Source organism: Eucyclogobius newberryi, unplaced genomic scaffold (assembly GCF_026437365.1).
Source record: "Eucyclogobius newberryi isolate DKJ021-1_F unplaced genomic scaffold, fEucNew1.0.hap1 SCAF_22, whole genome shotgun sequence".
NCBI classification, from domain to species: Eukaryota; Metazoa; Chordata; class Actinopteri; order Gobiiformes; family Gobiidae; genus Eucyclogobius; species Eucyclogobius newberryi.
Window position 1 is genome coordinate 9401255 of NW_027315857.1, and position 16501 is coordinate 9417755.

General features: G+C 39.5%; 2 protein-coding genes across 4 annotated transcripts in view; both read right to left on the reverse strand.

Annotated features, from left to right (window-relative positions):
* Window positions 1–16501, reverse strand: part of LOC140372174 (leucine-rich repeat LGI family member 2-like) — a 481342-nt gene that overhangs the window by 119802 nt on the left and 345039 nt on the right. The gene's annotated exons all lie outside the window — the stretch shown is intronic.
* Window positions 1–16501, reverse strand: part of LOC140371374 (uncharacterized) — a 157048-nt gene that overhangs the window by 28705 nt on the left and 111842 nt on the right. For 2 of the 3 annotated variants that reach the window (XM_072458486.1, XM_072458487.1), the window contains exons 3-7: window positions 13627–13698; window positions 12976–13092; window positions 11589–11624; window positions 3625–3651; window positions 1194–1238 (exon numbers count right to left, since the gene is read on the reverse strand). In XM_072458486.1, the coding sequence (XP_072314587.1) occupies window positions 1194–1238; window positions 3625–3651; window positions 11589–11624; window positions 12976–13092; window positions 13627–13698 (297 nt within the window). Of the gene's footprint in view, window positions 1–1193; window positions 1239–3624; window positions 3652–11588; window positions 11625–12975; window positions 13093–13626; window positions 13699–14653; window positions 14714–16501 lie in introns of all 3 variants that reach the window. The other variant, XM_072458489.1, reaches the window with a different exon arrangement.

Here is a 16501-nt window from a genome sequence, read left to right on the forward strand (position 1 = left end):
TAAACACATCTTGCATTGAAAGTGACAGGAACACTTTATAACACGTCACTTTAATAACTCATGTGTATCTATTTATTCAACACCTTCTCTGTTAAAGCGGCTGACCAGATCTGACCTGTAACTTCTCCGCTACAGGTCAGATCTGGTGATGATAGATATGTTTAATGCCATACTGTGCAACATTTCAGGCAAAACAATAGCATCTTCATGGTTATATAAAGCATTCTTAAAATGTGTAAAGCACTAAAATAGATTTGGAAAGAGTAAATTACAATCCTTTTTATTAGAACGTTTGTTTTTGTCAATGAAATCTTAAAATATGTTCTTCTAGTACTAGTATTATTAATAAAAACTTGTAGCAATAAGTTGTTGGATAAGTATCTGACTTTATGTGTACATTTTACATCAATGTAAAGTAAGCCTCTAGAATCTAAATACTTTCACTGCTTTTACATCTTTCTAGCTACGCCACAACAGTGAAAGATCCTAAATTCAGAAGGCAATGTCAGCTCACATCTGAAACAGATTGAAATTGTGATAACAGTGTGTCATTATTACAGTATCTGGTTTATGATATCTATACATTTGATCGAAAGGCTGCGCGCCGGTTCAGGTAGACGCAGCTTTCCACTTCAGCTTTCTGCATGAGCGACACCTACAGACCATAACAGATTGTATTTTATAACTGCATTGGCTTCTATTTCATGGGTGCCGGTAAAACCACCCCATACAAGTATAGAAATAAGGTCCTCAGTGCGGTCTAAAATGAAACTGCCCTGGTTCCTATTACAGCCGCCCAACCGTGACCACGCGCTTGTGTCCAATCGCATGTTTAAAATTAAGAAAGATGGCGCCCCGCATGTAATCTTCATTGGACTTGTCACATTCTGCGTCGGAGTCGAAATAAATCCGCTCTCCGACTTTACCTCATTGTGTGATTGTGTCGCGTGCATTTAGAGGAATATTTGAATGCAGAAATGAGCTGAAATTGTGTCATTTTGGGACATTTTGTGGTTCAGACTCGACTTTGATGGAGTCGGGGGGGATTTCTGGTAAATAGGATGGCGGTTTGAAATTGTCTGATGGCGTGGCAGGACTTGGCTGGTTCAAAAATGCAAATTGTGACGGAAAATATTTGAGGGTTTTGGAAAAAGGTTTGCGCTCCGTTTGTGATATTAAGTTCATGAACTCACCTTCTGTCCGTCCACACCTGGCACACCTGGAGGCCCAAAGGTACCCTGGGAAAAACAGGTAAACGGGAACATTATTTCATTATGTTGACAGAAGCAGTGAAGGCCAACTCTCCAAACCATTGCAATTAAAGTACATTTTTTAGTGAGAGAACTTAACAAAGTGTAAAGGAAACATTGTGATGGCAAAGAAGACACACATTATTTTCTGAAGCTCTTTTTAAGCTGGTTTTTGACAATTTGACAAGTCGATTAAGTCATTTACATTTCCAGCGTTGGGTAATACTCAGGTACATTTACTTAAGTTACTTTGTCAAGAAAATTGTACTTCATGGACTTTTTTTGACACTTCTTTTAGTTCTTCTAAGTCTTCAAGTAACAAAAGCTTTATGTTGACAATATGAAATGACTTGTACAGTTGTTTTTCTTGCAACATTCTGCAAAAATAGGTTTTCTCATTTGTGTTTCCAGCCTTTTGAAAACACCAGATTTTGTGCCGTACTTCCGATTACATACACACAAATTAAAAATGTGTCCAGACAGTACATTTGTTATTGAACTTAATGTGTCAAAAGGTAAATTACAAAGCAAAAATAGTACAAAATTGTGCAGCTCTACATCCAGTAATATGGAGAAGGGGTCATAATAAATGTTCAATACACGTTGGACACACTGTGCTAGACATAAAGTCGGAACAGACCGGCTCAAACAGTTTGGATCTGCACAGTCCACAGGAGCTGCTCTGTCTATTGTTCACTCCAGACGAGGCACTTAAACACTGTATACAGCCCGACCAGAATAAATGTCTTGAGTCATATTTGAGACTGTGTTTAAGTTACGGGCTACAGCATGAGCGGGGCAGACTGGGGGATTTGGGTGCAATTGTACTGAGTTTCGAAGTGGGATTTAAAACTATAATATACTGTAGACTTTTGTCTCGAACAGGCAGAAAACATTGGGGTTTTATTATTTCTTTCATAATAAAAGAGACCACAGTTCAGAAACGGCAAAGTAAATCATTTTAGGTCTGCGGTGGATCATCAAAAGGCTTCACCAAAAGTATTTATTTAACCCTAACCCTAATAAGAATTACTTTTGAAATGGAGCAAGCTTTTATTACTCCTTCAACTGCTGCTACAACTACTACCACAATTACTACTACTACCACTACCACTACTACTATCTAAATGACCTGAAAAGCTACCAAACATATGCAGAATAACACTCCCTTTTTGTCACGGTTTACACTACTATTTGCATGTTATTTGACTTTTATTTTTTACATCAGATGCCTTGCCTTTCCTGCATGACACAGCGACAGTGAACCGGTTACCCTCTGGTTCAAAGGCACACACTTATCTCTGAATTGAACTACTCCCACCCCTGACTGATATAGCATCGAGCTTACTCCGTTATGATTACCGGGACCATTTATTCATGTATTTATTTAGTGAAAGCAATTGAAACGAGTGAGAGCGCTCATAATTCTACGCCCTGAATCAATCACCGAGCTCGCGAAAAACAAATTAGGGAGCAATAGCCGGCGTTCTGAGCGACACGCCGGCACATCTAATTGCGTGTATCCTGCGGGCCTGGCTTCAAGGAGTCATTAACACTGCAGCGTGTCATCGATGACCCCCTCGTCACCCCCCCCCCACACACACACACACACACACACACACACACACACAGTGACGGGACGGGCCCAGACAGGAAGCGCCTGATTGGGTTACACTGAACAAACACGGGCAGCTACCTGATGGCTGGATATGGCTTACATCTGTTCCCCGCATCAACCGCGAGCCTCTCTGCGCTCAAGCTCATCTCGCTCTCTCTTTCACTTCTCAAGAATGATTTTAAGGTATCGATGCTGCGCTAAAATGATCAATACTTTGACAAAATTACAAATGGACTTTTTGTCATGCAGCTGTGTCATCAAATTCACAAAGAAACTCCACTTTTATTACAACCGTGTGACACTTATAGCATTACAACAACTTGAATAATATAGTTTTGAAGTCTTTTTCTCCTAATTAGAGGTGGGAAGCAGATTGGATTCTCTCAGTTATGAAACAACTTATTGCAGATTGTTTGATCACATTTACTCGATTACATTGTTCTGTTTTATTATAAGTTTGAAGGTGAAGCCTGTAAGTGAACCTCTGCTTCTGTCTGTTGACTTGCCCCGGCCGTGTGCCCCATGTCACGACCGGTAATCCCCGAGAAAACATTTTTCGTAGTTCGGTTTATTCAGCTGATCGTGAACTTTTGAAATATCAACATGTTCTGATCAAAGCCCAACATTTTTCTTTTGTAAAACTATGTGGGTTACGTTAATATTGGTTGTAATATAGGAGAAAAAGATGGAAGATGGAAACAATGTCAAGAGGGAAATGTACAGATTCATGGGAATAAGATGTGTTGGTGAGTTTACCTTGAGTCCTGGTGGCCCCTCAGGCCCCTGGAAAAAAAACATGCAAAAAGAGCATGTCAGATTGAGCAGGTCGAAGATTTACAGGCTTTAGTAATGAACATAGAACTCTCAAAGACCATATAAAGTTACCTCCCCATTCCCAAAGAGTTAAAGACACTCCTTCACTGTGTTGCAGGTCACGATGTTGTAATTTAAGCTATATTTTTATTTGTTATTGAGAACAAATGGATGAGGATCATACGTTTTACCAGAGTATTGATCAGAAAAAGATAAGGTCAGCTAATATTTGATATTATAACCGGTAAGTCATTTTCTATCACTGTTTCAAAGATTACAGGTATCAATTCAGCACACGCTTGACATTTATTTTATCTCGTCCAAATGTCGTGGTTTAACTTACAACGACATTTACTACTTTTTAAAATGCTGTATTGAAATTCAAGCACCATGAACTTTTGGTCAGTCAACAGTCATGATAAAACGGCCCTAAATAGTGAATAGGACATCGCCAAATCCTAGTTTTACAAATGCCTTTCTCATTGAGCTCCACCATAAACAAGCCCTTAATAATAAGTGCCTTGTGAACCTCATTCCTTTATTTGAGTAACTGTAAAACCATCTACTAAAGCACTTACCGACATGGGCCAGTCGGGATGTAAAAGGCCCCCGAGTTTAAACCGGTGTCTGGGAGCTAACTTTCAACTGAAGACACATGATCAAACTGTATTATTTTTTATTTCATGTGGCTTTTCCATTCTCTCATCTTACTGTTCTGTAATTTGCTTATCGATCTGTTGAAGGATTTTATACCAGATAACAAAGTTCTTCATTCATTCTGTTTTGGGGCTGAACATTTCATTCAAACTACTCCGAAAAGGTTCTAAAAGTGCTGGATTCATTCGTCTCCGTCTTTGCAGTTGATAGAATGCTTCACAATTTGTCACAAAGTTCAAGAAAAAAAAGAGCAAGGTATCCCAGTTTTGAAACTAGACCTAGACATCTTCTGAGCTGTTTCGGGGGCGCCCATCTTGGCTCGACCAGACCCAGTCGCTGCGCCACCACAGCTCATCAACACCTTTACACTTGGCTGTTATGTCACATCGAGGGGCCCAATGGTTATCTCACTGATGACTGCAGAAAACCGTGCCATTTGGCTCGTCACGCGTTTGGTTGAAGTCCATGAGTCCAGACGCCAGCCACACACTGTCCTACTCTCATCGTCCCACTCGTGTTGATACTTTACACATGGCAAACAACCAAAATGTTTCCCACGTCATGGAAGTGGATCGTCTAAGGACACAATCAGGGTGAAAAGTTTGACTGTCAATGTGGATTGGAGTGAAAAGCTGCTCTTTGGGGGTGGCCAAGGAGCCGAGTGTCCAGGCGCAGTGGATGTTTGGCTTTGGTGAAAGGGCAAAAATAATGACAGCTGAACAGTATGTAGTCTTTCCCATTTTCATACAGGATTTCACATGACTTTTCCATTTCCAGAATATTCCAGAGCCGGAGTGCAACTTAATTGTTGAATCCACGTTACATATTACTCTGAAATGCAATGAGATTACAATAGTTCTGCTGATGATGTACATGCATTATAACATTGTATAACTTGATATAGGTATTCAAAATGTACTATATTTTAGAAGAAAAAAATAGATTTTGGAGTAGTTTTGTTTCTGTTTGATTGAATTGAATGTTGAATCGTTATCGTCTCTCAAAGAATGCATTAATTTCACCATCACATACATATCACAGACAAAGCATAGACCTAATGGACAAGATTGTCTTTCTGCTTTATATTTCACAATTTCGTTCCAAAAGTTCTACAAGCTAAAACTGTCTTTCCACACTTTTCACAAACTCCTCTGCACAAACTCCTTCAAACTTTTCTCTTCCACAATTGACCATTTCCACCAAACTAGCCACAGCTAAACGTCTTCACATTCTGAGAAATTGCCCACACAGTCGCAGGACAGTTTTACAGAGGATTACACGTGCACTTAAGAGAAAAACCTCAATGAACAAGCCCATTATCTCAGCCCATGAAAAGGAATAGGATTTTCCTCTGCTCGGCCTCCACAGCCTTTGTTAGTGATCCGCGGTGGGTTTGGTAAACATCTTTATGAGGCTCTAGGTCTGTGGGAGCATGTGCCACTCGCCGGTGCACTAATTAGCTTGGCTACATCTGAGAGCACTCAAGAGCAACTGCCTGGAAGAGGAAGTCATTCACAAAATCCTGACTCCTGACATTGATGGAAATACAAACAATTAAAGCAGCTTCATCAGACTTTCTTGTCAGGGCAACTTATATTGATTCCCACAATTTCAAACTCGCGGTGGGAAATACTGACCAAAAATAATACATCCAAATGCAATACAATCAGTCCAAAAGCAGAAAGTGGCTACAACGTTTGAGTACAGTAGACGTTGCGGTTACAATAAATATGTATATGAACCACAACAGTGCAAAAATATCACTTTATATTCCTACTTTCATTTTTAATCAGCTCTACTTAATATATTTTATTACAACTACTGGGATGTGACGATTTCCAAATCCGATGGTTCAATGTTCTGGGGAGGTGAACAAAATTGTAGATATGATACTACAAATGCCTTGACAAGACTTCAGTGCAAATAAATACTGTCATGAAGCTAAAACGTAAGATTTCTAGGTGCTTAATAGTTCATCAAGCAAAGGATCATGGTCTAAGAAGTTTTTTGTAGCTTGTCGTTCATTATAATGCAGTCCACGATATTATTGTGAGACTTTTAACGATACAATATTCACAATATTCACAATATTTCTGTTGCTGTTACATCTCTGATAACCAATATACTGTCATTTTAGATATGCATGTGAATATCTCAATACACAAACAAGTATAAAGGTCCTATCACTGCCATCAATACTACTCCCCAAAATGTTGAGGGCACTTTTTTGGCTTAAACAATGATCGAGGAAGTCAAGAGCAATTGAGGATGTCCCAAAGATGGCAAAGTTCATTCCTTTGACATCTATTTTAAGGAATTCACCAAAGTGCAATGTCATCAACACAACTGACACAGAAAGTCAAGCATCTAAGCAGGAAGAACTTGATGTCCGGCACTTCTCATTCACTCCATAATAAACAAACCGGTCGCCTCCTCCACTTGAACTCTCCTCGTCTGAAGCACTTCCTACGACCAACTTGCGAAGCATTTACAGGGAAAATATTAGTTCTGATCAAAGTAAAGAACGGCTGGACATGTTCTCAAGCTCGGCAGAATTATAGAGGTATTGACATTATCTTAAAATATTTCTATCCATAAAAGAAAGCTGTTTTAGGATCTGAAGGAGGAATGGTGTTCGTGAGCTTTTCTAATATAGATGTAGGTTATGATAACATTGAGCTTACTCTAGCGAGAACCTGTGGATTATGTGACATGCTATAGGCTTTTGAGAGGAAACCTGTCCAGAATAACTATATAAATCAAACGAGGTGATATTAGTATTAACATGTAGATACCTTGATGTAATTGTTGGTTATTATTCATAATTATTGGTAAAATAATAACAAAAAAGGAAAAATAATATAACTGAAAATATGTTGTGAGTTTTGGAGTGATGAAGATCAGGCAAAACTATGAATAAATATGAGTAAACTCCCCCTTTCTCCCAGTTGTTTTTGTTTTTTGTGTTTGTAGTATGTTCTGTGATGTATTTTGTCTGCAAATACAACAAAACTACAAAGCAATATAATAAAATACAACAAAATGATGCTTCAACTCACCCTATTGACATCAAATTCAAAGTTGGTCAAAGTAATCTACGATTATACTTCAATATTAACATAATTGCCATCATTCCCATTACATTATTCCTTGTAAATTTCTGTTTGGAAAATGAAATAAAACACTACAGAAAAATACCACAGTTAACCAAATGCTGTGTTGCAAAGATCCCAAAACAGCAAACTAGAAATACATGTTTTACAATAAACTAAAGATGATCTAGTCTAGTATTTTATTTGTTTCAGAAAAAGCTGCATTTTCTATATTTAAAGCATGGCCAGTGTCTCCGATCTCTGCATTTGTTCAGCTCTGGATGAGGAAGAATCTCAAGGACTCCACAGTATGGAATCATACAATCATACCATCATATCATGAGGAAATGAATAAATTGCATCTCTTTTGTGGATGCGCCTGGTTTTCACGTGTGTAAGGTAAAAACTGGTGCGTTGTGGGTCGTTTTGCTTAGAATTGCTTTGAAAGAAACAGATGGCATGAGGTTTATCCTGTTATGCATACTGTACACAACTGGTTTTCCATTATTTGGTCGTTTTGAAGCTAAATCAGCTCTCAAATGAAAAGTGTGTGCAAAGGCTGCGAGCCACCTTCAGCGAAACGAAGACCCCGTAATTTACCCCAGGGATCATACGGTACTGATGATTTTGAAATTGAAAAAATGTTTCCTTTCCCTTTTTCTACCCCTCCTCCCCCCATCCACAAGCGCTTAATCCCCCTAACCAAGTCCACATGTCCCAGGACGGCTGCTGCTGCCTGGAAAAGCCGGGCTCCTGCTTTACGCCTTTTTAACAATAGCAAAATCCGAAAAAAATAGCGTAGCGTCAAGTGGGTGAGAGGAAAGTGAGTTTTGATGAGGGCTGACCTGAAAATCCCTACTTTCCAGCTCATTTGTTCAGATCTGAAATGGCCTATGTTAGCTTTGGGAATAAAGTAGCTCAGAGGGCCGGAGGGTCTAATACAAACTGATTTTCAAAGGTGCAAACAAAAGCAGGTTTTTAAAATCTAACTTTATTCCCTCTCCAGATCTTTACCAGGCCGAATGATTATACCAGTTCTTACCTCCAAGGAGTAGTAAGCAAACCCCTGATGGCCTGGAAAAATTGGACAGAATGGAGAAAATCGAATAGAAAATATTTTATACACTAATAAAGCAATCTATTTGTATTGGAGGGACTGAAGTAAAAATGTGCTTTAGGGACGTGATCCGATTGAAGCACTCTGGTGCAGTTCTAGCTAAATATGCTTTGTTTGTTTGCATCAATCTAGCATGCATCTGTACACTTCCATCCTCTTCTGGACAAATGACAAGCCTAAAATAAAAACTGGGGATGTGGGAGATAAAATACAAATACATGAGCGCACCAAGGAAGAGCACGTTTAGAAAAATGCTTTAGCTAAACACATTTCTTTAAATATTTCAAAAAATCTGCCTTTTTGTCTTCTAGCTTCTATCCGACACGCTGCTCACTGAAGGGCACCAACTCCTCCTGGTGAGTGGTGGTACTGCGCCCTCAGTCAGTTCAGTTTGTTGGACAGAACTCAAATGTGGACATGAACTACTAGACCGGCGACGACGTCATGAGCACTGGAGCAGATCTTCTTCTGAAGTGCACCGAGTTCTCCCGGCCAATAAGTGTGAACACGCCTTAGAGTGGCAAGTTAACTGTTGGAACTGTTGAAAGTGTAATCAAAGCCGTGTTAGTTTGATCGTGAGCATCTATTTTATAAACATTGGGAACACCTCAAATGGACCTGACCAAACAGAGGATGGATTTCTAAGCGACAACATTATTCCTTGTTAAAAGTACATTAGCGTCATGCTGGGCGTACTCTCGCGAAACCGAAAGCTTTATCTCCCAAACGGCTTACGGTGCGCGGCATATATATTTTATTCATAGCCGCACACTGGGAATCGTTTTGAATGGGGGTGAACATTTGTCTACGGGAGAAGGTGGTGCAGCTGTCTGAGTTCAGGAGCGAGAGTGAGGCGGGAGCACCTGCAGCCTCTGGAGATCTGTCAGCGGGTTAGCGCACACGGCCGGGAGGTGTCTGAGACGGGCCTCCGGGTACATCAGAGGAGCAAAGTCTACCGCGATGACTCCCACTACTACTACTATTACTACTACTACTACTACAAGTACTGCAAGGGCCATTACTGCAAGAGACGAATGCCAGATGCACAGCGGAGGAAGAGGGGAATAATGAAAATGATAAACTAGCTATATACATGAATGAAAGGATTTTTCTTTGCACTCTTCTCTTTTGTGACTTAAATTGTTTTTAATTTGTTAATTTTATTGTATTTCTGTTTTTTTAATGCATTTTTCCTGCTGTGTGAAGCACTTTGAATTGCCTTGTGTATGAAATGTGCTCTACAAATAAACTTGCCTTGCCTTACTATGACCGTCACCATCCTACTGGAGTCACCATAGCAACTAGAATGTTATCGTGCAGAGATTTTGATGTGTCAGTGTTATGCTGGATGCCCTTCCCGAAGCAACTTTTTGAATTTATGCGGACTGGCAAAAAGAGTACACAGGTACATGACTACTGCTAATACCTGGCTACTTACTATGATGACTACTACGAACTTCACTTTTATAACAACGGCTACTACAACTATGTTTTACAAATGAAGTGACTGGTACTTGAGTAAAAAAAACAACAACTCCTTTCAAACATTTTATTATACTTTAAAACATACATACTGCTATGACACCCACTGACAATAAAACCGTAACTTGTGTAACTACAACTTCCATTATGACAAGTTTTACTACCACAAATTTTACAAATGAAGGGACTTGTGCTTGTCTTGTCAAACATTCTCTCATATTTCTTTAAATATGTACTACTGCTGACCCTCAACCTCCTCTGAACCGTCGAATACCCGGAGTGGATGGCCTCAAAGATGAACGTTTAATATGACCTTTTAGCGAGCTTCACATACACAGCCCTCGCCGCTGCCCCTGTCCAAATATACAAGTGTTTTGGCCTGTCACACTCTCCATCCTCCGCCTTCAGTGGAATTTTGGCTTCCCTGATTCGATGTAGCTTTTACGAGGAAACTTTAATCAACTTCTTTATTTGCCGACCGCCACAGGCCGTATCCAGTTGCCGCAAATGGAACAGCTCCGCATCGTGCGCGGCTACGGTTGGTTTTGTTAAAGAAAACGATACATTTTTGGTGCAAGTCATGAAACGTGTCATTAATATAAACGTTCAGTGTGAAGCAATATACAAAAAGTGAGTGGCAATATCCCTATATGACCCTTTAGGCAACATAATCAAACCTGAGGACAATGAAAGATTTGAGATCTTGTCGTTGTCAGTTGGGGAGAAATTAAACATGACATTGTTTCACAAATTAGAATGTTTATAGTGACCACATTAAGGTCATGAACAGAGCCAAACAGTGGCTACAAGACTATGGGACGTGAGCAGGCTTTGACTAAATACATTTTTGATGCTTTGTTTCCTTCAGTAGTTCCCCTTAAATCCTGTGTGTGTTTTAGTTTTTGTACTAAATGCTTTCTCTTTCTATCACTATGAAATTGACCTTTCATACTGAGGATCTAGTCCTCTGTTAGGGTTTGCTAACCACATTAAATCTGCCTCTTCACCCAAAATATTAAAAATGACTGTTTATATTAGCCTTCAAAATGACTAACTATAATCGTATGCATTCATTGGTTTCGAGTCTTGATAAAGTTACAGGATTGGAGCTAAACTGACGTCTTAAGCTTATGTCAAATCAACATTATAATATACTGTATGTTAAGACAATATCCAAGATCCAAAGACAATTATATATCAATAAAAATACATAGAATTCGGGCTGTCACTAACGATTATTCTAATAGTCGACCGGCAATTATTTTTTCGAGTAAAACGATTACTTCTATTCTACATTGAGACTTTAAATACATTATCAACTAAATAAAGGCATAAATATGGTGACAGAAGTCTTCTAGATGAAAATCAGAAATCATTAATCATTTTTTGACATTTTGATTGAATATTGTTGCTGTCTTTTCACACGCATACTTGGATTAAAATATCCCAGATCCAAAGCCAATTGTATGTATGCGACAGTCCGTTAAAATCAAATAAAAAACACATAAGACTACTTGCATGCGAATCAACTACTTTTTCGGCAAAAGCAGAGGACTTACCACAAGCCCAGATTCTCCTGGATGTCCTGGATCACCCTGTAGAGAAAAAAAAACACACACACACAATTATTTTACCATCAGTCCAACAGTCTTGCATGACTTCGAGATTCATTGCAAACTATGTTCATAAAAGTTCATCCAAATTTCTGGTGCAAAGTGTATTTTCCACATTATGGCTCCGCAGTGCGTCTTAAGTCCTTCTGTTACTAATGCGGTACACGAGGCCGCGGCGCCAAGTGCTTAGTATTGCCCGGCTCATGCGCGGGGTTCGGCTGGAGACGGCTGTCAAGCTGTGCCACCTGTACAGTTCCCCTCGCCACTGTCTGGGCACAAAAACAAACCCGTGATGCATTCTGCTCTAGTATTCCTCAACAAAGACGTGGATATTAAAGAGTCCGTGCACACAAAAGGCACTGGAGAGACGGAACACAAAAGTAATGGCACCTCAAATAATGCGTTGAACAAGAAGAATAAGTTTATACTGCTACACAAAAGAATAAAACTGTTGAAAACTTTATGTAACGATGACCATGAAGCAGGTTGATCTCAGTAATTCCTTTCCTAAATGAACCATTATGTAAAATCGGTTGCAATAAATGTATAGCACAATGTTCTCAGCTAGTACAATGAGTTTGTTAAAGGTATGTTTATTACTTGACCTTCTACTGCTCACACAATATCATAAAAGAAAATAATAAGGACAAAATCCTCACTAGTGCATATACAATACACCCAGAGCCACTGAATTCTATGTGTGAGACATTTGTGCGTAATTTACAACATGGGAAATAAAGTATGTGAAGATTTAAGGGCTTCAACATGTAAAGTTACATTTCTTGGAAAAACAAACAAACTCTTTTAACGCTTTTAAGGCAGCCACTGGAAGAGCTGAGAACTACATTCATCACTCACTTGGACGCAAAATGATAAACAGCACTTAATATTTTTGCACACAGTGAGATCTGCCAAGACAATAAAGATCATCTGCAACCAATGAGGAGTTTATGGCTCGACGTAATTGACAGGCCTTTTCTGTTTGGTCTCTGACACGGGCACAGCACACATGCACTAAACCAGCGCCAAAGATAGACTTTAAGAAGTGGAAAATGTGACATCATCATAAAGCATGTAAACATACATACAGTGAGGATATGCTTGTTTACCTCAAGATGAGAGGGCACTGTGTTGAAGAGTTCATTATAATAAGGTTTACACAAATACACATAACAGTTATCATTTAATTTACTATTTATCATTTATCATTTGATAGTCTTAAAATGACCCATCATGAACAGTCTCGAGCAACTCTACAACTACAACACTGAAAACTGCTTCAGTTTTCAGTGTTGTAGTTGAACAGAGTTGCATTCATTTAACTTTTACTTACGGGTAGACCAGGAACTCCTCTGGGTCCATCTTTGCCTGTGTCCCCTGGAGGCCCCCGAGGGCCCGGGGGTCCAGGTGGACCGGGCGGCCCTGGTGGTCCGGCCTGCCCCTGATCTCCCTGCAGGGTACAGACATTGAACCATGATTAGAGTCTGATATTGTTGGATGCACTGAGACGTGAAGCCCATCGGTTAAGAGTAATGAGAAAGTGGGTGGCTTCTGTCTATGTGGAGTGTGACTTATAGTTGACACTACAAGAATAAAGATGCAATTGATCAGATTCAGGGCTGACAAGTTAATCTTGTAAAATGCATGCAATCCAAAATAGACTTAATGAGCTCAACAGAGACTGTAATGGACTCAGTGCTGAATAGAAACTGTGCATTTGTCAAACTAAGTGTACAGCATTACGCCAAAACACACAGAGTGCAGGACATTAATATAGTGCACATGATGACGAATATTCAAACAAAACATTAGCAGTTACGTGTAATACACCAGGGCAATAAATGACATACCCTTTCAAATCTGGCTCATGTTGGCTGTGTCTTAGTAATATCATGTGCCTGTGTGTGCCTGAGGTCTTCATGCAAACTGCAGACTGTCCCGGAGCAGGTGAAGAGTGAACAGAAAGAGGAGACAGAGGATCTACCTTAATGAGCCGTCGCTTTATGAGCTGCTGATCAGCGGAAAGAAAGCCATGATTGATCTTAGGGAAGACCATCTGAGCAGGTGTGAGGTCAAAGGTCGTAGGTCAGAGGTGAGAGAAGAAGCATAAGGTCCCAGAAGAAAAGGAGGAAGCAAATGAAACAGAGAAAGTTTGTTAAAGACTGTTCAGAAGGACTGCAACAGGGTTTTCACACAGGACAAATCCACACTTTTCCACCAAAGAGGTGGTTAACTGAGGAAGTTTGGACTTATTTTTTGGCATTAAAACCCATAATTACCACCTCAAGGGTGCAAGGGCGCCACAGCTGACTCGCGGTCCCTAGAAAAATGTGCATTTCTCTGTTTTGTGAAAACGCTGTTGACATCACGGAGCTGCTAAGTCCGACCCGGGAGCGGCGCACACTGTCCCACTGAGTTGAGGCTAATTTCCAGCCTTGTTTCTGTCAATGCTTACATTATTCTGCTACTGTCCATTGGCATAAAGTGGCTTCATCCATCGCTAAAATAATCCTGTGAGTCCAATTTGTGGATGGAAGGATTTGTGGTGAGCTGTAGGCATGAGCTACAGAAAAGAAACATTGCCACTTTGGTTGTTCCCATTCAAGTTCCTTCCATTCATTTATTTACTAAAGCCAGACCAAGGACTGTCTTTCAGATTTTTGTTAAAAGTTGCTCTATACAAGTTAATATTTCTACTGTGAAATAAATAACATTCACTGTAATCTGGTTTAAAGACTTTTATTGTAACTGGAGGCCTGAACGGAAGACTAAACAGTGACAAAGACAGAGGCAGTAGTGGAAGGTTTTTACCTCATCACAGCTGGATTTGAGGGTTTTTGTAGAATTATATTCACCAGTATTATATTTCGTACTAGATTGTATCGTGAACATAATGACTAAGCTTATGTGGGCTCAAAAATTACACCAGAAACATGACAACAATTTTTGTTCCCTAGCGCGTGCCGCTAAAAGGTCGGACCAAACAGCCAGGCTCCACCGCCACGACAAACCTTAACAGTCAGGATCTGATTGCTGTGCAAAGCAGCCAGAGTAGGCAGCCCAGGCAATCCCTGAGGACAACACACAACACAAAATGCACGGCATCGCACACATCACATTAAAACAACCTCAAATACAGGAGAATAGACAAAAGCATGTTGGTCATTTACATTAAGCAAAAGTTAAATGGGCTGACAAAAACTTTTACAAATCATCAAACCAAAATGACAACATGTAAAGCAAGAACAAGGCACATATTTACATTTGCCGTGTCCAAGTTTATTTTGTGGCGTCGTGTTCAACTGCTTGGAGACAAGTGGAGCATTTCCTGTTGTTTTCTCTCCAATAAACAACAGTGCGATGATAAAAAAGACTTTGAGCTAAAACATACCAGTCATTTTGAGTTTTTGAAGACATAATTGAACCAAGATATTTCCTGGGAATTAAATAAAACATTTGCCAATTGTCACAGTGACAGATGTGTTCTAACCACTGACAAAGAACAATAATAAAGAGTAGATGGTTTATAGATGGATGCCAACATTAAAACCAACTTTCTTTCGTGCTTCCAATTCAATTGGTATTGCATTTCACTTGAGTCCAAATCTTTTACATATCTTATGATCACAACGCCACACGCTTTGTAAATCTCTTAATCTTAACAGTTAAATGCATGCTTGAAAAAGGTTGGAGAGCAGAAACAGCGAGTCAATCCAAGCTTTCATTGTTTATTTTAAAACTGAAATTTCAGATGCCATTGCACCTGAATAAACCAATGGATGTGTTTCTCCCAAAACTGGCACATGAACATAAACACGCCCTGATAAAATCAACCCATTCCATAATACAGGCCAATGCCATCCAGAACTCAAAAAGCATGGATTGTTAGAAATTATGGCTTTCAAAATGGATATATGCGTACTCCGCAGACAATAGTCATACCAGTGAAAACTATTATTTACAACCTCAAAGACCAAAAGTAGCAGTATTATGACTAAATTGAATATACACCAGCAGAATTATTTGTGCATTTTTCTGGCTGTGCTTGGCAACAGTCAATAAACTTTTTTTGAGGTTAAGTTTTACTTTTTCATTCCTTGTGAGCTAAATTCAGTAAGAAACAGGGAGCTACTGCCATACAGGGCCCGGGGACCCGTCTACATATCTTCTGTTGGCTCAGTCAGGAGCACCTTAACTGGAAAATTTGACCTATTGGGCATGTTCTAAGTTGGTAAGTTTACTCTTTCAACAAGTTTTAAAGTGGAATCAAGGTTGCACCCATAGTCACCCTTTAAAGCTGTGTATTAATGATGTATACTAGCTGGCCTTAATATGGCTCACACCAGATTGATCGAAAAGTCACCATGTTCGTCCTTTTGAATTACGCTTAACCCACAATGCACTGTGATTGGTCTGTCACACTGAGGGCGGGTCAAAGCCAACAGTGGGAGACGGCCAGATGGATTCTTAAGAGTTTGTGAACAAATATAATGGGAATTCATCTGGCTGGCGAGGTTAAGATGGCCTAAAGGCAGCAAAGAACTTTTAAAGCAGATGAAAGAATTTATATTGTTACCTATAGAGGAAGGACCTGGCACCCAAATTTATGTAATTTGTTAGAGAAACTCCTAAATGTTTAACAGTCCTGTCTGAAACCTCTCTCTTTGTCTCTTCCTTTCTCTCTTTTCCTCATCCCTCTTCCTTTCTGTCTCTTTAGCTAGTTTAAATGTTTTTATATCTCTTCACAAAATGCAGCAAGAAATTTAAACCTGGAAATTCATATTTTTCCTATATATTTGTCCTTAATACAAATACATGTATCTAGAGTATCTACAAAGTGCCTGCATGAATAACAGTGG